This window comes from Brassica napus, chromosome C4 (genome assembly GCF_020379485.1).
Source record: "Brassica napus cultivar Da-Ae chromosome C4, Da-Ae, whole genome shotgun sequence".
In the NCBI taxonomy this organism is placed as follows: domain Eukaryota; kingdom Viridiplantae; phylum Streptophyta; class Magnoliopsida; order Brassicales; family Brassicaceae; genus Brassica; species Brassica napus.
This window is the reverse complement of record NC_063447.1, coordinates 44,155,316-44,176,723: the sequence shown is the minus strand read 5'-3', so window position 1 is coordinate 44,176,723 and position 21,408 is coordinate 44,155,316. Positions and strand designations below refer to the sequence as shown.

The 21,408-nt window shown below is 35.2% G+C and overlaps 3 protein-coding genes across 5 annotated transcripts; all 3 read left to right on the top strand.

Annotated features, from left to right (window-relative positions):
• Nucleotides 1–4,812: 4,812 nt before the first annotated feature.
• On the top strand, nucleotides 4,813–6,380 carry BNAA04G09680D. Its single transcript, XM_013790269.3, has 2 exons — nucleotides 4,813–5,240; nucleotides 5,540–6,380. Exons 1-2 carry the CDS (start codon nucleotides 4,881–4,883, stop codon nucleotides 6,119–6,121), a joined length of 942 nt encoding a protein of 313 aa, XP_013645723.1. The 5' UTR covers nucleotides 4,813–4,880; the 3' UTR covers nucleotides 6,122–6,380.
• Nucleotides 6,381–11,714: 5,334 nt separating this feature from the next.
• Nucleotides 11,715–21,150, top strand: LOC106351837 (uncharacterized protein At5g39865-like). 3 transcript variants are annotated; one of them, XM_048754802.1, is made up of 7 exons: nucleotides 16,377–16,914; nucleotides 17,426–18,545; nucleotides 18,634–18,971; nucleotides 19,292–19,886; nucleotides 19,962–20,400; nucleotides 20,502–20,694; nucleotides 20,860–21,150. In XM_048754802.1, the coding sequence occupies exons 4-6, from the start codon at nucleotides 19,327–19,329 to the stop codon at nucleotides 20,679–20,681; spliced, it is 1,179 nt and encodes a 392-aa protein (XP_048610759.1). In that variant the 5' UTR covers nucleotides 16,377–16,914; nucleotides 17,426–18,545; nucleotides 18,634–18,971; nucleotides 19,292–19,326; the 3' UTR covers nucleotides 20,682–20,694; nucleotides 20,860–21,150. The 3 variants fall into 3 exon arrangements, with proteins under 3 accessions (XP_048610758.1, XP_048610760.1, XP_048610759.1); XM_048754803.1 differs by having other exon boundaries at nucleotides 16,376–16,914; nucleotides 20,502–21,150; XM_048754801.1 differs by having other exon boundaries at nucleotides 11,715–16,914; nucleotides 18,634–19,886; nucleotides 20,502–21,150.
• Nucleotides 16,445–18,017, top strand: LOC106350374 (disease resistance protein RPS6-like). The gene is made up of 2 exons (XM_048755909.1): nucleotides 16,445–16,914; nucleotides 17,426–18,017. The coding sequence occupies exons 1-2, from the start codon at nucleotides 16,445–16,447 to the stop codon at nucleotides 18,015–18,017; spliced, it is 1,062 nt and encodes a 353-aa protein (XP_048611866.1).
• Nucleotides 21,151–21,408: the final 258 nt, after the last annotated feature.

The window sequence follows — 21,408 nt, the reverse complement described above, 5'->3', positions numbered from 1 at the left end:
CTCTGAACTCGCTGTGGCGCTTATAATAGCGGAGAGAAATAATGAACTCCTCATTAAAAACCACAATGCCCGACCCACGGGAACCAAAGCATTTCCTGAGGTAAATGCAACGGATATAAAAAATCCGGAAAAAGGAAATTATTCCTATCGTGGGCGTGGTCGTGGCCGTGGTCACAATCGTGGTTTTGGTCGTGGTCGTGGTTATCGATTTAACCGCAACCATGAAAGGAGTAACAACCCAAGAGGAAGGGGATCCAACACATGGAATCGATCTGATCGGGTAAAAGGAAAGAAACCCAAGAAAACCCTACTCATAAAAATGAGAACGTCTGTTACAGATGTGGATCGAAGGGACACTGGTCTCAAGTATGTCGAACTCCTCGGCATCTATGCCAATTGTACCAAGAATCTATTAAAGGCAAGGCAAAGGAAGTAAATCTCAATGAACACCTTGTGGGTACAACATCGACATACCTCGAATCCTCTGACTTTATGGGAGATTTCGACGAGGCCACTCATCAAAATATTTGAAGTGCTTGTACTGATCAAGCTTAATAATGCCTAGTGATGCCATAAAATATTATGTATTTCACTTTCAAAATAATGTTGTATTTCAAAATATCTAATGTATAATTATTGTGTACTTGTTATTGATGCATAATATGTTTACTTATGAAAGTTTATTTTCTTTATTGATATTAACTGTGTGTTACAGAAATGGATAAGAAAGCAAATGGAACAACAACTAAACAAATTGGTAGAGAAGTTTGCATACCAGATAGTGGCACAACGCACACTATACTGAAGGATAAGAGATATTTCTCTACTTTAAAGTCAGTAAAAATGACTATAAACACAATATCAGGTCCTACAGACCTGATCGAAGGAATTGGCAAGGCGAACTTTATGTTGCCTAATGGAACAAAGTTTTCCATAGATAATGCCTTATATTCTCCAAATTCTAAGAGAAATTTGTTGAGTTTCAAAGATATATACCGTCAAGGGTATAACACTCAGTCTGCAACTGAGAATGGAAAGAAGTATTTGTATATAACTTCTGAAAAATCAGGCAAAGGCCTTGTACTGGAAAAATTTCCAGAACTTCCTTCTGGATTGCATCACACTTATATTGATGCTATAGAATCACATCTTGTGATAAAAAGAAATCCAGAAGATGTTACATTATGGCATGATCGCCTTGGTCATCCAGGCACTACAATGATGCGAAAAATCATTGAAAGCTCACATGGTCATTCAATAAAAACCCAAGATATATACCAAAGTAATAAAATGACATGTGATGCGTGTGCTCTTGGGAAATTAATCATAAGACCATCACCAACCAAAGTTGACAAAGAATCACCAAAGTTTTTGGAAAGAATCCAAGGTGATATTTGTGGACCAATACATCCACCGTGTGGACCATTCTACTACTTTATGGTATTAATCGATGCATCGAGTAGATGGTCACATGTTTGTTTGTTATCATCTCGAAATATGGCATTTGCGAGATTTCTAACTCAGATAATCAAATTAAGAGCACAGTTCTCAGATTATCCAATTAAAAGAGTTAGATTAGATAACGCTGGTGAATTCACATCCCAAGCTTTTAATGATTATTGTATGGTATCAGGGATTGAAGTAGAGCATTCTGTTGCTCATGTTCATACACAAAATGGTTTGGCAGAATCATTAATTAAACGGCTGCAACTAATTGCAAGGCCATTGATCATGAGATCAAAACTCCCAACCTCTGTATGGGGACATGCTATTTTGCATGCAGAAGCACTAATTCGGATAAGACCAAGTGCATACCATAGATATTCCCCATTACAGTTAGCATTTGGAAAAGAACCAAATATCTCTCATCTAAAAATCTTTGGTTGTGCGGTTTATATTCCAATAGCACCACCGCAACGTACAAAGATGGGACCGCAAAGACGGTTGGGAATATATATTGGCTATGATTCTCCATCAATAATAAGATACCTAGAACCACAAACTGGTGATGTGTTTACGGCACGATTTGCCGATTGTCATTTCAATGAGAAAGAATTCCCAACTCTAGGGGGAGACAATAAACAAGTAGGAAAAGAGATCAAATGGAGTGTACCATCGTTATTACACCTTGATCCTCCTACGAAACAGTCAGAACTAGAAGTTCGACGTATCATGCATTTACAAAATATAGCAAATCAGCTACCTGATGCATTTGCTGATACCAAAATGGTAACTAAATCACATATACCCGCTGCAAATACTCCTGCTCGTATTGAAATACCACAAAATGGTGGAACGGCAGTTGATACACGTGAATCAGGAACACGTTTAAAGCGCGGTAGACCTATTGGTTCAAAGGATAAACTTCCTAGAAAACGTAAGGAATGTGAAAAGCATGATACTCCCAAAATAACAGAAAATATTTTGGACGAAGAAAATTGTGAATCTAACGACAATATAAAGCATCTTGAATCTGAAGGAAATCATGAGATTTCTATCAATTACATCCATAATGGAAAGATATGGAAACGAAATGAGATGGATGATATTGATGACGTTTTCTCATACCTTTTAGCAAAGGAAATAAATGAAGAAAACGAAGATCCAGAACCAAAGTCTGTATATGAATGTCAAAAGAGACATGACTGGATAAAATGGAAAGATGCAATTCAAGTCGAATTAGATTCGCTTAACAAACGAAATGTATTCGGACCTATTGTGCTCACACCCAAAGATGTAAAACCAGTTGGGTACAAATGGGTGTTTGTCCGAAAAAGAAATGAGAAAAACGAGATTACAAGATACAAAGCTCGTCTCGTAGCCCAAGGTTTCTCTCAAAGGCCAGGAATTGATTATGAGGAAACTTATTCTCCTGTTATGGACGCAATCACATTTAGATTCCTGATGAGCCTAGCGGCCAATGAAAATTTAGAAATGCGTCTCATGGATGTCGTTACGGCATATTTATATGGATCATTAGATACTGATATCTATATGAGAATCCCAGATGGATTTAAAATGCCAGAAACGTTAAGTTCCAAACCTAAAGAGTTATGTGCAATAAAATTGCAAAGATCATTATATGGGTTAAAACAATCTGGACGAATGTGGTATAATCGTCTCAGCGAACACTTAACAAAAGAAGGATACACGAATGATCCTATATGCCCTTGTGTTTTCATAAAGAAAACAACATCCGGATTTGTGATAATCGCGGTGTACGTTGATGATCTTAATATTATTGGAACTCAAAACGAAATCCAAAAGGCATCAAACTATCTGAAAGGAGAATTTGAGATGAAAGATCTCGGGCAGACAAAATATTGTCTAGGATTACAAATTGAGCATTCTCAAAAGGGTATATTTGTACACCAGTCTACATATACCAAACGAGTATTGAAACGCTTTAACATGGATAAAGCAACTCCTCTTAGCACCCCGATGGTCGTTAGATCACTTAATGTTGAAAATGATCCGTTTCGACCATCTGAGGAAAATGAAGAAATACTTGGTCCTGAAACTCCATACTTAAGTGCAATTGGAGCTCTTATGTATCTTGCAAATTGTACTCGACCTGACATATCTTTTGCCATTAATCTTTTAGCGAGATTCAGTTCGTCTCCTACGCGAAGACATTGGAATGGAATTAAACATGTCTTTCGTTACCTTCAAGGAACAACTGATTTAGGCTTGTTTTATCCTAAAAGTTCAAAAGGTCAAATGATTGGTTTTGCAGATGCAGGTTATTTGTCAGATCCACACAAAGCTCGATCCCAGACAGGATATGTTTTTACAATTGGAGGCACCGCCATATCTTGGCGTTCTCAGAAGCAGACACTTGTTGCTACTTCTTCAAATCACGCTGAGATCATTGCACTCCATGAAGCAAGTAGAGAATGTGTATGGCTAAGATCAATAAGCCGACACATCTGTTCAAGCAGTGGGATTGACGAAAATACGGAGCCAACTATTCTATATGAAGATAACGCGGCATGTGTTGCTCAAACGAAGGAAGGATATATCAAAAGCGATAGAACCAAACATATACCTCCGAAGTTCTTCTCATACACTCAAGAGCTCGAGAAGAATAAAGAGATTGAAGTAAGATATGTTCGATCATGCGACAATGCAGCCGACCTCTTCACAAAATCACTCCCTACCTCGGTATTCAGAAAACACATCCATAACATTGGGATGCGCCATCAGAAGGATCTATGACTGTTCATTCGAGGGGGAGCTTACGTAGTTGTACTCTTTTTACCTTACTATGGTTTTTCCCATTGGGTTTTCCTGGAAATGTTTTTAACGAGGCAACAAAGACGTTAAGCGAGAGCGGATAGTGACACCGGCCCCCAAGGGGGAGTGTTACGAAAGTAAACAAAAGCGGCCACCGTAATGTTTGAAATAATTTAAGATGTGGATCCCGCTGCACTATTTGCACAGTAAATTTTCTTCTATATATACGAACGTTTGCTTTCGTTTATAATGCACACCTAAAAACACTTCTATTCTATTCTCTCTCTGTATCAGTGTTATTTCTTTCTACGGGTATAAAATTTTGCCCTTATTTAAATTCATGCGATACAAATAAATTCCAGTTCTTTTTATAACAGTTTTTAGTTATTTAGCATTACTTTTTGTTTTAAATCTCCAGTGAAAGTTCCTCGCTGTTGCGTGCTCTTAGGTTCTTTACTATTTCTTTTTGCCTCTCTATCCACCAATTTATCTTCAATTAATCCCTTATTTCCGTGATTCTAAAGATAGAGTACTTTCATATTTCTATATAAGAAATCTTGAGTTTTTCAAAGATTAAACAAAAATCTAAATATCAAGAAGCCCTTTTTCAAAAAAAAAAAAAAAAAAAATCTAAATCTCATACAATGTCAAGATTTCAGAATTTGCTATGTTTTACGATCCTTCTTGCAACCGTAACCTTCTTCAATGTAGCTTCAGCTCACGTAAAAATTAAACTTGCTTTACCACAGACCGGAGATCCAATAAGTGTGGGTGATGTCGAGCCTTATACTGTTAAGATTGTGTCTACTTTCGTGGCCGACCTGGAAAAAGAATGCGCCAAGACAGAGAAGTTTAGGCACTTCTTCGAAAAAGTTAATGCATTTTCCAAGTGCGTATGCTCGGTCTCTATGGATCATGAGTCTCACATGAAGGCTAAGGCAGGTAGCCTTTTCCAAGCCATATCAGCTCTAGGTTCCGATGAAAATGGATCAAAAGGAGGAATGGTAAGTGATCAAATATTTTGCATTTGTTGTGTCCATAAAACCGAGAAAGGTCTATACAATTTATTTGGGTTTATGCGTAAATTAAAACCGACGTGCCAGTCTAAGACTAAATTTTATTATTATTGGTTTTTCACCCTACGCTGAATCAAATTCGAAATAAAAAGAAAGTTAATTCTTGTTGAATACAAATCACAAATATAGAAACCCTAAAAAATCGAAAGAGAAAAACATAAAAACCATATGACTTGTCCTAGAAGTTATGGCCTAACATACTTTCTGGGTCCTTTGGTTTTACTTAGGTGAATAAGCTACAGAAGGAGAAAACAGAAGCCATGGAAACCGTCAAAATGTTGCAATCTATTGGTGAGAAGATTACCGGCAGGCAGAATAAGAAAACAGAGATAAACGGAACATTAAAACTAACCACAAAACAACAAAAAGAAATAAAAGATGGGATCTTAAAATGGGTTAAAGTAATTACTCAAATCGCAAAGCAAGCAGACGAAATTAGCATGGCATCTGAAACAAAGAAAGAGAGCAAGGAAGAAAATTCTGTTGGACCGAGAATATTGGTTCAAACAAAATCTTCCACAAAAAGTGATAAAAATTCTGACAAGAAGAGCGATAATAAGAAAAACAACAACGGAGAATCAAAGAAGAAGAAGCGTGGAGGTAAAGAAGGGCGTCATGGCTCTGCTAAATCTAAAGGAGGAAGTAATGATGATAAAAGCAGCAAAAACAAAAGAAAAAGTAGTGAAAATGCTGACAAAAATCATCAGACCAAGTATGGTAAGGTAGAGAAAAAGAAAGGAGGTGTTGAGCAGTCTCGTAATAAAACAGCAGAAAGGTTGAGGGCTGAGGCGTCCGATGAGTTGGACTAGAAGAAAGAAAACCGAGGTCTCTCTATCTTTTTCCAAATTTTTGTCGTTGAATAATACTGAAGATGGAAGACTTAGTTTATAGATATGACATATATATGTTTACTTTTTTTTCTTAAATTTCTTTTGTATATAATGACCATAGCGATATAAGCTGCTAGATGGTGACTAAAATAAGGTCATAGATCCGATCGACATGAGATAGTGATCTTTATTTTTTTGTAATCGATTTTTTCTTATCAATAAAGTGTACCTTCTCATTCTCGTTGCTTTAGCATTGATGCAGTGAAACATGAAACATAAAATCACACTGAAGTCGTTTTACGGTTGTAAACAATTGTTTTTTTTGTAGAGTGGTGGGTTAAAATTCGAAATCTGATTCACGAGACCAAAGAGACTAAGGTTAGTGGTTATCAAGGGAAATCTCAACCACTGGTCGTCGCGGAAACTGGTCAATCCAAGGAGAATATTGATCAGAGACCTTAACGAAGATTCACAAATGCTGAGTTAGATGCAAAAAGAAGGCATGATCATATTTGTTTCCAATGTGATGGAAATTGCTTCAAAGGTCATGATTGTCCTAACAAGGAGTTGCGACTAGTAGTTAATGATATGCAAATGCAGTGGAGGTGTTCAGTGAGGAAGAATGGGAGTATGAAGAGGAGCATGCTAACTGATGATTATGTCTCGAATTATTTCTTGAGGATTCATCCTAAGACTACAAAAATGCATAACAGGATTGGAAAGACAGTAGTGGTTGTTATCCCTCTGTAATGTTTAGCTATGCCATTCGTCCTCGCCATGATGTATGAATATCGGCAGCGATGCAATTGTTGGTGTGGAATGTTGATTAATTAATTTGTGCTTGGTGCTTACTAACTTGTATATTCATAAGAATTTATAGAATAAGATATGCATGTAAATCAACCATATTTTTGTTTTCTTTGTATGCAATCAAGTTATTTGGTATATTTACTATCTTAAGCTTGGTCCTATATGTTGTCGGAATAGATTAGAATATCATAAAACACCACTCAACAATATTCGTCTATTATGTTAATTTGGTGTTGTTCTCCATAAATTGCAATTGAATTAAGAACTTTGAGAGGAGGGTCCAAGGAGCCATTTGCATGATTGATGGCAAAACCACTTAAGCCCACATGAAGTAATAATTAACCTGGCCAATCTCTGTCTTGATCCACGTGCGTCCCTTACTTGCATTTATTCTCTAAATTAGCCATTTTCATCTAGAATTCTGAATAGTTCTTTTTTGTCATCTAAAAATTATATTAACACAGTTGAAATACAGTCGAGACATACCCAAACCGACAAAGATACACACACCTTTCCGGAGCCAAATAGTCGGCGACATGAACACTATCCCAAAGCCAAAGATAGATAGACCCTAGAAAGAAACTAAATAAACATAAGCGAGGGAGAGAACAAGATTAATAAGACTTTCTGGACCAAAATACAATAAGGATGTGATGCTAGACGATAAGAGAAGCCAAAATAAGCAAGAAGGCATTGACGGTCTAAATTATTAGAGGTGAGAGAAGAGCTCTACAAAGAACCACGAGCATCCACCACTCAAGAACAAGATTCAACTTAAAAGCCACGAGAAAGTGAATCTTCACCCGAGCAGATGATGAAAAAACGGTTGACAATTAAATTACCCAAAGACCGAACGCGATTAAGCTAAACTCCACAGTTTCTTACCAAGAAATCCAGAGAAACTTGTCACTTAAACACCAAAGAACAGCACAACCTCGTCTCACCGAAGCACCACACATAACAATACAACTTGAAGCCCAAAGGTCGAGCATCAAAACTTTACCGAAGACAAGTCCGCTAGAAGAGAAGACGCCACAAAGGCCAGGCGACAACACTAAATACCACAGTCAGAAGACCCTAACCGCATCCAATATGAAACACCTATTACTATCCAAAATTGAAAGAATCCAATTGGGTAAATCTAATTAGACGACCATATGACAGCACTAATCACAAATTTTTTTATGTCTCTCTACTCTTACGGAAAGTGGGGTTCATTTTATTTCTTTAATTATGTTTTGGGGTGGACTTAAATTTCTATTTAGGAAATGCATCCGAAATATAAATTGTCTTTTGGGTAACATTTTGTTGTTTATTTGTTTAAATTTGAAGGTCTTTTTTGAAAACAAACGACTTTTTAATGTCGAGTTGGAAAAATATGTAATTGGCTATAATCATGCATGATTTGAAAAATATTTTTTCACGATGACATATTTAATTGGCTACTGCTGAATATATAGCGGCTGGGGTTGATAAAAAATATATATATATAGCGGCTGGACATATCATTTGCTCATATGGCGATTGGGTGCATCATTTGGAAGTTAGAGCATGATTATTGGGAGTTCTTAGAGTGGAGTTCTTATAGGAATATAAGAACCCGTCTCTTAACTTTTAACTAAAAATTTTAAGAATCGGCTCTTAAAACTGTTATATAAGAACCGGTCCTTAGCTTTTTTAGTTAAAAGTTAAGAGACGGGTTCTTATATTTCGCTAAAAACCTTATCCTAAAAACCTTACAATAATCATGCTCTAAGATAGAAATCTTACCATAGAACAAGTGATAAGACATGTCAACCACAGAAGGAAATGATTAATGCAAAATTCAACTAACTCACGACCTTCGTTAACATATTTATTTCGGGATCCACACCATGCGACATTTTTTAGTTTTTACATTCGTAGTTTTCATTTTCCTTTCACAATCTAGCAAAATCTGTTTATCAATTCTGCAATTCGTTATAGGTTTCCTGTAGTACGTGCTTTTCTTAAATCTACGCATACAATTACTAAAATTCATTTCCAGTTAAACACTGTTGTGTTAATCTCTCTGTGCTAGTGAATAATGCGCAACTGTTGTGTTAATTTCAGATCAAATGCGTATAGCTTAAATAACAAATTAAAATCAGTTGAAGGAGTGAACGTTAAGAAAGTATCTTTCACGTAGTCAAATCAGGTCTTGACTCTTTTTTTTTTTTGAAAATCAGGTCTTGACTTGACAATTTTTATAAAACGTTACCAATATTGTGATTTCCAGTCAAATCAGGTCTTGACTTATTTTTAAAATAAGGCATATCCCAGTCTCAATTTTTTTATAAAACGTTACCAATATTGTCAAAGAAAAGCAGTAGTCATCTTGTGATTTCGAATCCTATTCATCCTTCATGATTTGAATTAATTCTCTAGACCCAATGAATTGAAAGACGGCTCCATGTAAAGCACTCACGTAATTTATTATCGAGCGACGAAAAAAGATGTGTTTGTTAGCAAAAAAGAAAGAAAGAGTGGCTAGATTTAAAATCTACGCACTGAAAATTTAGATATTTGTAATGCAAAAATATGTAACTTAAAATTCAAAATTTTTTTGTTTATTTGTATCAATTTTTGCATGTTTAACATTAAATAATTCATATGGTTAATGGGCTACATAGTAATTTTTAGAAAATATTATTTGTGTTATCGTATATATTATTTTAGAAAAATATTATTGAGATGTATAAATGTTAGTTAATATTAAATTAATGAAAATTGGAAATCAAAATTACATACAATATAATCAGACTATAGAAAATTAAATTGCAGCATACATTAACTATTTTTACTATAGTTGTTGATAAAAAATCTAATAAAATATTACAAAGGTCATATTTATATTTTTGTAAAGTAATAAAATAATTAAAATAACAAAAGATATAATTCTGTTTATTTAGAAAATATATAACAAATAAAATTGGTATTCACTATTGAATAAAAATATATTATAATGTGTCAAAAACATACTAAATATTATATGTATTAAGCTTTAAAACTTATTTTATCCGCGAATTAGCACACACCCACCTAGTCTATTTTTTTTAACACTGGATTTCATTGAATTCAAGAGTTCATAGCTCACCTTCTAAAACAAAGCAAGACTGTTTTTTTTTTTTTTTTGCTAACTAAAAATGCAAAGCAAGACTGTTACAGAGCATAGAGAAATAAAACCAAGAGGAGACAGTACCATAAAGAAATAAAACCAAACTACCAGTAGGCAGCACTGAGAAGAAACCCGCAGAATGCATGGGGTATGACAAACTAGAAGAGCGAGTAGAGATGAAAGACCATTCAGCAGATTACACACCAGCAAAGACAGAGGAATATGGTCCCGCAGACATGGCTGACGCTTCCTTCTGCAGTAGACTAGTCTATTTAAAATAACCTTTTAGATGCAACATCTAAATACATCTATAGATTCAAAATCTGAATATAAATCTAGATGCATCTAAATGCACATTCAATTACAAAACAAACATGGGAAACATTTATTTAGTATCTATTAGTAGTTATTTTGAATAAGTTAGTTTTGTTAAGCTTACCCTAAATACAATGAGCAATGAGTAAATAAGTCAAAAGAGAAAACATCTTCCATCCATACAAACTTTGGTGATTCTATATTTATGTTGTTGTAATAAATATATAATTTACTATTTAATTCTTGGTTATATTTCACATTTTTGTTTATATTTCAATTTCTATATATTGTTGTAATGGTTCTCATTCCCGATTGATCTTGTATTTTGATGTAAAATGATTTTGATTTTAATATATTGACTTGCTTGAAAACATTTACTATTTAAAACTCTTTTTTTATATTTGAAATTTTAGAAAAAGCTTTTTGTTCGTTTTCAATTTTCTACGTAAAATGTATTAACAACTAATATTATATTATCATTGATATTGTACCTACTATTTTATTATTGGTTGAATTGTGGTAAGCTAAATAATTAATGATGTATTGTTTACAAAATGTAACAAAAAAGTATTTTCTTATTTTTTTTTTTTAAAAAAACTAGTTAGATCACCAATTAAATCATCCTATGATCTATAATTCTATTAGATATGATTATTCGTCAATTGTTAATAGATGGATATTATTTAAATTTAATTATATATCCTATCAAATAGAAAAAAATATTGTTTGGATTAATAAAATTGATTTATATGTTTGCACAAATTTAATTATATACGTAATAGTTACTACGTTTAATTATTCAATATATTTATTATTTCATAATATGTAAAACATATAATACATAAAAAAATTAGATATATAATACTCATTCCGCGCAAGGCGCAAATCTTAATCTAGTTCTATGTTAATTCACTGACATTTAAATAGCTTAATCAAATATAATTTAAACATAAAAAATGGAAAATTGCTTTTGACAAAAAAACTTAGGCTTCAACCGGTGACCACTAAAAAAAATGGAAAAAAAATGAATAAAATTAAAAATAAAATTTCATCTGAAGAATTGAGAAAAAGAATATAATTTTTTGTTCATTTGGTTCCTCACCAAAATTGCTGAGGAAATTTTGTTTTTATAAATTCATTCCTCAATGAGGAGTTTAGAGGAAAAAAATGAGACCTACCTTTTAATAATTTGACTAAAATTTTAACATAACTAGTATAAAGTTTGAAAAACAAATAGTTCACCATATTTTTTTTCTTCAATATGAGATCCCCAATTAAAGCCTTAAAGTTCTAAAACATACATGTGACCCGTTTGACGAGGTCGCCGAAAAACTAGAAAGAAAGAATTCAAAGAAGGGTTGAAAGTAAAATAAATACATTTCCTAATTTCTTTTATTTTCAATTATAATATATCCTAAATTAAGTATATAAAAGTTTGACTTAAAACAGAACAAGTTAATAAAATTATCACCAAAGCAAGAGTCAATTCAAAAAAATGAATCTTCCAAAAAAACAATTAAAAATGTCTTAAATGCACAATTTTTTTGCTTTCGTACCATACGATTCTCTCTCTCTATAACTAAGATTAAGAAAGAAAGTGGGACAATACAACCACATCGTCCAACGAAGAGAGAAAGGTGGAAAATGAAGGGGATGATGATGATCATGGAGATTCTTCTTTGATTCACGAATCGTCTCTGTTTCACATATTTGTCGAAATTCAAAAGAAAAACGATCTGTCGGTTTCATAGGAAAAATAGAAAAAGAAATAAAAAAAGCTCTGCTTTCTCTTTCTTTCGTCTTTTTCTAGATCGCATTTTCTCAGCTGTCGTTTCTTTTCACAAATCTCGCCAAAGTTTGTGACATCTCATCGAATTTAGCAAACCCTTTTGTCTCAAAATCTAATCCTTGCGTCAATCTCGCTCCAAAAAAAAAATCAAACCTTTATCTGTTTCCTCTGTTTTCGTTCTCTCCCTTTTGCTCTGTTTTTTTTTCGATCGATTTTGATCATTACAATGGGCTGTGCAAGCTCCAAGCATAAAAGGCGTTGCAGTGATTGTCGAGGAGGATTATCTCCGGTGGTTGTGCCCCGAAGCTATTCAATGCACGTTCATCATCCGGCGCAACACTCCGGAGATAGCCATCACACGGTGGCTCTCACATCCTCCACCGTCGGATCTCTCACCCTCTGCGAATGTCCTTTCAGTCTTATTGACAAACACTTGGAAGGCATCAGAGAAAAGCGAGTCGTCTCCGATGAGAAGGAGCTAATCCCCGGTGATGGGTTTCATCAGGATGATCTCGAGGTTAAAGAAACGGAGAAGTTGCAGTCTAAGCTTATGGAAGCCAAGGTTTGGTCGAGTATGATGAACGAGAGAATCCCCAAGTTGTTGCCGCCTAAAACTCCGATTGTGACGCCTCCCGGTGAGCCGGAGACGATCAATACGTGGGAGTTGATGGAAGGTCTTGAAGACGCGAGTCCTTTGCGACCACCTGATCATTTGAGAAGCTTCTCCTTTGATGTTGTCCGTGTTCAACCTTGTGATGAAGATGATGATGATGGTCCTGCTCCCTTAGATCGACCTAAGTCAAGGTTTCATGATTTGGATCATCCTGAGATCGTGTCCACTTTCAGGAAATCGCTTCAAGAACTCCCAGATGATCATCCTTTTCACATCCGGATCCCTAATGTGGATCCGATATCATCCGGGTCTTCAGATGAAGAAGAAGAAGAAGATGCAGATTGTAGAAGAAAGCCAGACAAGGTGATAGTTTACTTCACAAGTCTTAGAGGTATACGGAAGACATACGAAGACGGTTGCAATGTCAGGGTGATTCTAAAGAGCTTAGGGATTCGTCTCGACGAGCGCGATGTGTCGATGCATTCGGGTTTCAAAGATGAGCTTAAGGAGTTGTTGAGGGATGAGTTCAACGGTGGCGTTGGAATAACCCTACCTAGAGTTTTCTTGGGGAGCAAGTATCTCGGCGGAGTGGAAGAGATAAAGAAGTTGAACGAAAATGGAACGCTTGAAAAGGTTGTAGATGGTTGCGAAAGAGTCGAGGATGGGTTAACGGGTTGTGGGATTGAATGTGAGGCTTGTGGTGATGTTCGGTTTGTGCCGTGTGAGACGTGTTCAGGAAGCTGTAAAATATACTATGACAGTGAAGGTGAAGATGAAGATGAAAAGGAAGAAAGAACAGAAGAAACAGAGTATGGGTTCCAAAGATGTCCAGATTGTAATGAGAATGGGTTGATCAGATGTCCTATTTGTTGTGATTAAGTCCTTTTGAACAGACAAATCAAATTCAACTCTTTTCTTTTTTTTTTTTACTTTGGGGTTATTAAAATTCCTTTTTGTGGGACTTTTGGTGCTGGAGCTGGAGAATGTATTGTTGTTGTACAGCGGTGTTCTGATTGATAGTGAAAAGAGACTTTAGGTTAAAAATAAAGTGCATATACTTTTGATTAATTTTGGGGATGGGTTGTTGTTATTATTCCAAAGCATAACCAAAATCAAACAAAAAATATATATTCTTCAATTTTGTTCGTGGGAATTGGTCTTCTCATGATTTAAGTATTTCATATGAATTATGATCAATATTTGAATTGGTTTTAGGAAATGAAACAAATGAAACAAAACAAGCAATCTTTTCTATCAAGTAAAGAAAATGATTAGTGTTTAGAAGAAGTTTAAGTATTAATTATTTTTAATGTTGGTTTTGGGTCAAAATTAATATTTCTGAAACCTACGGAGTATTAAATAGTATCTCATCTCTTGCTTTTCTGCTGATCTCATAAATATATATATCTATTTACTTCTTACTTTTTATTTCATGGAAGTTGTTTTTTCAAAACGTTTATGTATTTCAAATAAATTAAGATGCAATACATAAGTGAATGCATATCTGAATTGGTTTAAGGAAAGGAAACAAGTGAAACAAAATAAATCAAAACAAACAAACCTTATGTGAAAATGATTTTAGACAAAGTTTTAGTGTATGTTTTTGGTCAAAATTAACATTTCTGAAACCTATGGAGGTATTCAGCAGAATAATTTTGTGCTTTTTTGGTAAAAAAAAGAGAGAATAATTTTGTGTTGATCTCATTAATGTTATAATTTTACATCTTTATTTGACTAGACTGTAAATTAATATTTGCTCACTCTCCATAGTTCATGTAACATTGACTAGATTGTAAATTGATATTTGTTCACATTCCATAGTTCATGAACTTAGACTAGATTGCAAATTAAGGCAAGTTGAGACTGTAGGGTTGGTGGAGAGGAGAAATCAGCTAATAAAATCTGACCTCCGAGGAAAGTGGTGTGTGAATCAAACAAAACACTAGAAATTGAACATGGGTCAACATCAATTTTCTCTTTAAGCATGTTCCATCCATTATCGGTTAATTAATTAATTCCAAGCAGATAAAGCGATGAATCAAGTTGTCAAACATCTAGATAATTATTGATTTAAAGCTCTGCTTTTACTTTTATTCACCAAATAGTCTTAAGCAGCGTGTTGAAATATAAACATTAGACTAGCTTCAAATAGTAGTTAGCTTAGTTTCTGATTCTGAAAAAAGTAGAGAGCTAACACTGTAAAAACCTATCCATTTATATATTTAACTGATTTTAAAATTTTATATAAATTTACAAATCCAAAGAAAAATTACTGATTTTAGTTTTTTTGGTCAACAGATTTTTTTTGGAAATCAGTAAATTTAATTGGATTTCAAAATTTAACATATAGATTTTAGTTACTATTTGAAATTTTCATTCAGCTTTAAGTCTATGTATTTTTATCAACAGAATCTCTTCAAATTCAACAAAAACCATTATAAAATCAAAGTTATTAATAAATACATATAATTCAATAATACACGACTTGAATTTGAATTTATGAATCATAGAAACAATAACAAATGAATTCAACTCAAGATTTATAACATTAACAAACTTGTCATATTTGTATATGATAAATATATCAAATATGGGGTTTGCAAAAAAACTTGAATCTGGGCCCAATGACTTTTTTTTTATGAGCACTGAGCTCTGAGATTCGATCATCTACTCATGAGCACTCACTCGCTCGCTCGCAGCTCATGAGTGCGTTGGTGTTGTTCATATCAAAGAAGATGGACTCAAAGGATGATCTCGTTCCTTTCCAATCGCTAACCGCAATCGAAGTTCGTCAATCGATCTCCATCGACTTTAGTCAACTCTTTGGAACCCCAATTACGCCGTTCCGAACACCCTCTGGAGCTTATCTTCGACGAACCGATCTCCATGTAAGGTATTTTAGTAAATGCATTCACTGGGTTCTCTAGACTGTGAATTTTTCAAAACTCCTAGCATCGCATCTATCAATGTGCTTTAGGTTTTGTGAGTCGTGTAAACAACAAACCCTCTTTGATATTTCATTTCGTCAGTTCTTGATGGGCTTCTAAAGGAGATTCGTGATGTAACTCTTTGTTGATACAACTGTAAGTTGGAGATTTTGATTGAGAGAAGCAATGTGACTGAGAGAAGCAGTGTCCCATGAGCTTGTACATGCGAATAGGCTATAGTCGTTTTTTCAAATCATTTACGTGCCTTCTTCGAGCTGGTGTTGATAGACCTTGAGAAAGACGTGTACCAACAGTAAAGATGACAAGAAAACCAAAGTCACGGACTGTGGTGAGTTATTTGCCCTTTTTTTATATTAAAGGAGTCACCATCTTTCTTCTTATTGTATTGTATTTGGAATATGTGAAAGTAAGTAGGTTTGAAAGTTGCCGGGACAGAATAGCCTAGTGGTAAAACACTAGAGTGAACTGGATCCCAAGACACACGGATTCGACTCCTCCGGGGTTCCAGAGAGCGCCCAGTGACAAAAAAAAAAAAAAAAAAAAAAAAAAAAGGTTTGAAAGTTTGTGGTCCCTCTAGGATTTGTTTTTTTCAACTTTCTTTTTAATAAACAATGACTAAATATTTACTACTCCCTTGTTTTTGACTAAAGTCTTTCTTCTTAAGCCTTTCCTACTTCTCCCTGAGTTTCACATGGCTTCTTCTTCTTCTCCAGCGATCAATTGTCCACACGATGTTTTCCTCAGCTTCCGAGGGGAAGACGTGCGCATCAGATTCCGTTCCCACTTTCTCAAGGAGCTCAACCGCAATCTAATCACTCCCTTCAAGGACGATGAGATTGTAAAAGGCAGATCCATTGGCCCTGAACTGATCAACGCCATTAGAGGATCGAGGGTCTCTGTTGTCGCGTTCTCTAATAACTACGCAAGTTCCAGCTGGTGCTTGGATGAGTTGGTGGAGATCATCAAATGCAGGGAAGAACTTGGCCAAATTGTGATACCAATTTTCTATGACGTGGATCCTTCTCATGTTAAGAAACAAACTGAAGGCTTTGGAGTGATCTACGAGAAGACTTGCCAAGGCAGAAAGGAGGAAGAGAAGCTTCAGTGGCGGCGAGCGTTGACTCAAGCAGCAACCATAGCCGGAGAGGATTCTCGGAACTGGTTCATTCTTAATTTCGAATTCATTTTTTTTTTTATCATTTCCAATGTATTTCCTTATTTTTTCTCTTTAAAATAGGAAAAAACTATAATAGAGATGATTTTTGTCCAATATATTCCTCTATTTATTTCTCTAAAAAGAAATATTATTGATATATTATTTTCTAATTTTACAAATAATACCTTTTATTTGTTGTGAAATTTGAAAACCAATCCAATTTATTTTAACATTTCATAAAATTATAAAATTATTTGCATTAAATATTCATGTAAAAACTATTATGTAAACAATAAATTTCACTAAAAAAATATTTATTTTTGGTTATAATTGTCCGACTAAAAAGTTAAAAGATCATTTTGTGAATTTTAAAATACGTCTCTCTTATAGTTATAAGGAATGTTATTCATTTCTCTAAATATATAACTCAAAATATCAATCTCTATTTTAGAGGACGAAATAGATTGGTTGGAGTGATTTTGCTTTTAAATGCTATCTATTTTCTGTTTGTGTTAGGTCTGACGAAGCAAAGATGATTGAGAAAATCGTCAATGATGTCTCCAGCAAACTGTGTTCAAGAGAATCCAATGAATCCAATGATTTTGACGACTTTGTTGGAATCGAAGCTCACATGAAAAACATGAATTCGTTGTTGGAGTTGGAGTCAGAGAGGGAGGTAATGGTAGGGATTTGGGGTCCATCTGGTGTTGGTAAGACTACCATAGGACGAACTCTCTTCAGTCAACTCTCCTGTCAGTTCCAAAGAAGCATTTTTATTGACAAGACTAAGGAGATTTATACTAGGGCCAACTCTTACGACTACAGCACCAAGTTGGACTTACAAGCACTGTTTCTGTCTGAAATTTTGGACCAGAAGGACATAAAGGTACATAGTTCACATACGATGAGATATAGGTTAAGGCAGAAGAAAGTTCTTGTTGTGTTTGATGATATGGATGACCAAGTCCTCTTAGATGCCGTGTTGGGAAAACCTAGATGGTTTGGTCCTAGAAGTAGAATTGTAGTGATTTCGAAGAACAGGGAGCTTCTTAGGGCCTGCGGAATTGAATCTGATCGTATCTATGAGGTGGATTACCCGTCTGAATAGCTAGCCTCCCAGATGTTCTGCCGATGTACGTTCGGACAAGACTCTCCACCTGATGGTTTTATGGAGCTTGCTAAATATGCTGTAGACTTCACCGGGAATGTTCCACTGGCTCTCAATGTTTTGGGTTCATCCCTCGCTGGGTTGAAGAAGGAGGAGTGGGAAAAGAGGATGCCTATGCTGGTAAATCGTATGGCTAGACAGATTGATAAAACATTAAAAGACAGCTATGACAGGCTAAAAGAAGAAGATAAAGCTATATTCCGTCACATAGCATGCTTATTTAATCATAAAGCATGTGACTACGTGAAACGATTGCTTGAAGATAGTAAGTTGGATGTGGATGTTGGACTTGTTACTCTAGCTGAACGGTGCCTCATTCAGATATCACAGGATAAGATCATTAGGATGCACGATCTTCTGCAAGAAATGGGTAGAGAATTGGTCCGTCAACCATGCATTTTGGAGCCTGGAGAGCGTGAATTCTTGTTGGATTCTAAGGAGATCTGTGATGTACTTGTTGACGGAGCTGTAAGTTTTTTGTTATTCATGTTTGGTCTCAATACGTTTTAAGCATGTTCTTAGGTTGCTAATACATCGTCTCTAATATTTTTTTCAGGGAACTAATAGTGTTTTGGGCATATTTTTGAACTTATCCGAAATGAAGGATACATTATCTATTAGCGAGGAGGCATTCAGCGGAATGAAAAACCTTCGGTTTCTAAGAATCTGCGGGGTCCTACAGGATGATAAAAAAATCGTTTTTCAGTTACGGGGAGGCAAATATCGTATGTGGCGTCAACTTAGATTACTAAAATGCTGGGGGTCCTCAGTGAGATGCATGCATTTACCAGAAGGCAAAAAACATATGTGGCGCCAACTTAGATTACTGGAATGGTGGGGGTGCCCAATGAGACGCATGCCTTCTAACTTGAGGAATTGTGGGAAGGAGTTGTGGTAAGTTTTTCAGGTTTGAATGCTTTTAAACATAGTAATTAACTGAAACTGTGCCATATTTTTGTTCCTGTTCTTGTCTTCTCATTATTGGTTTCAGACAAGGCTTAATTGAACAATGGAGAAATATATACTGGTTAAATTGTGGTAAATGAAAGACAGTCATCAAATTTACCTTTTTTTTTTATTTTATTTATAAAAACGAAGAAGAACAAAGAAGTATAGAAATTGCTGAAACTTGGGGTAGCTGTTCAAATAATAAAAGGTTTTATTAGAACATATATCCCCAAACATTTCGAAACTGAAGGTGTTATTCTTTTCAGATGTCAATTATTTTGCAGAAGAGTGTGACCTTGCAATGCCAACATCGGCGAACCCAACGAGATCTGAAATCCTTCGCGTTCCAGTATTAAAATCATCATCATATTCTCTTGATAGCGAGATGGATGACATTTCGTTATCAGGTGGGTCTTCTCGCAATTGGAAGAATGACGTCTTCCTAAGCTTCTATGGGAATGATGTTCGCAAAACTTTAATCAGCCACTTGTACAAGGAATTCAGTATCAGAAGAATTAGTGCAATTAATGATGATATGCTTGCGTCAGGCGATGATCTGGCCACTGAGCTTGTCCATGGGATAAGAGAATCAAGAATAGCTATAGTTGTGCTTTCAAATAATTACGCTTCTTCGAGCTGGTGCTTGGATGAGTTGGTGGAGATCATAAAGTGCGGCGACGAGATTGGTCAACAAGTGATACCCGTTTATTATGGTGTGGAACCTGCTCATATCAGAACTCAGATCCTAGACCTTGGAAAGGCCTCCAAGAAAGGGTATACAGTAGACAATTACAAGCAACAGAAATGGGTGGAAGCTTTGACTGTATTAGACCAACATAAGGGATATTATTTCACCGACTGGTAAGTTATCTGTTTTAGTTTGAAAAAAAAAAAAAAGTTCTAAAGTATTTACTCCATCATCTTTCTTCCAATCAGGGACTCTGAAGCGGAGATAATTCAAAAAATGGCTGATGATATTTCTTTTGCACTAAATATTACACCAAAAGAGTATTTAGATGTGGTTGGAGCAACAATGCCTAGTAGTCTAAACCAGGAAACTGGGAAAGCACTATACGATAGGTTAAATTGGAACGAGAAGGTTCTGTTTCGTCATATTGCTTGCTTTCTCAATAATGAGACATATGAGAATGTGATGCGATTGCTGGAAGACAGTGGGTTGGATGTTGGAGGTGGTCTTAAGATTTTATTTGATGCATCTCTGATACAAATATCAGAAGAGAGAGTCATAAGTATTCACCATGTGGTGCAAAAAATAGGCAGAGATGAAGTTCTTGAACCATTCATTCACCAGCCTGCAAAGCGTCAATTATTGATGGATACTGGCGAGGGTTGCGACGTACTTATTGATCAAACTGTAAGTTTTTGTTTTTAGCATCGTTTTCAAACAAGTAAAAATTTGGTAAAAAGTCATCGTATCACTAACTATCATTTATATCCCTTAAATTTATTTTTCAGGGCAATGAGGATGTGGTCAGCATTTCGTTTAAGTTATCAGAAATAGAGACATCGAGAAGGGATGAAAGAGTCATAGGAATGAAGAAGTTGCAGTTTCTGAGGATGTTCAAGGAGAGTCTGTATGGTAAAGAAGTCAGATTTCATTTAGTAAAAGGCCTCCTCTTTGTGGGAATACCTTGATAATGTTTGATGGGTAAGAATACTCACTCAGTAATATGCTATCATCCGCTTATGTCTTTCTCCATATTGGCATTTATGGATAGGAATCGTTGTTTATGTGTTATACTTTACCTATCCACTTTGATACTATTAAATATTTCTGCTACTACTGGTCCACTATTATCATGTTGAATCACAGGCATTTTGCCAAGGTAGAGAAACTTCAGTGGCCAGGAGCATACCTACGCAGGAATCATAGCCGGAGAGGATTCTCAGATTGGTACTTGCCTAATTTTGATCCACCTTCTTTCTTTTCAGTATCCATCTTCCCTTAGTATCTACTTTATGTTTGTGGTGTTGTGTCATCACATCAAAAACATGAATTCGTTCTTGAATTTGTACTTGCAAACACAGTTCGTGTCCGAATGTTTTGGAACAGAACATAACGATGCATGGTTTAGGTGAGGGGAAAGAAGTATGATTCTACTTAGTTCCACATCTTTTGCCATAAACCACCATTTCTCGTTAATAATCGAAATAGTTTTGTTTCTTTAAAAACTGATGCTTAAACTTAAAAAAAAACTTTGAATGATAGTTTAAACGGTTTTCCTCGCTAGCGTTAGGCTTGCTTGCCAATAAGATTACGGTTTGACTTACGACCTAAACTCGGACGTGTGCCTATTCTAAAAGATTCAAATATAAGTGTGCTACATCAAAGTGCAGAATGTAAGTACCTTATGTAACATAT

What these genes read in the sequence shown, in the direction of transcription:
- BNAA04G09680D (XM_013790269.3), top strand. Translation starts at nt 4,881, where the DNA reads ATGTCAAGATTTCAGAATTTGCTATGTTTTACGATCCTTCTTGCAACC. An exon ending in ATGGATCAAAAGGAGGAATG is followed by an intron (nt 5,241 to 5,539) that starts GTAAGTGATCAA and finishes GGTTTTACTTAG; the next exon opens with GTGAATAAGCTACAGAAGGA.
- LOC106351837 (XM_048754801.1), top strand. Translation starts at nt 12,419, where the DNA reads ATGGGCTGTGCAAGCTCCAAGCATAAAAGGCGTTGCAGTGATTGTCGA.
- LOC106350374 (XM_048755909.1), top strand. Translation starts at nt 16,445, where the DNA reads ATGGCTTCTTCTTCTTCTCCAGCGATCAATTGTCCACACGATGTTTTC. An exon ending in GGAGAGGATTCTCGGAACTG is followed by an intron (nt 16,915 to 17,425) that starts GTTCATTCTTAA and finishes TGTTTGTGTTAG; the next exon opens with GTCTGACGAAGCAAAGATGA.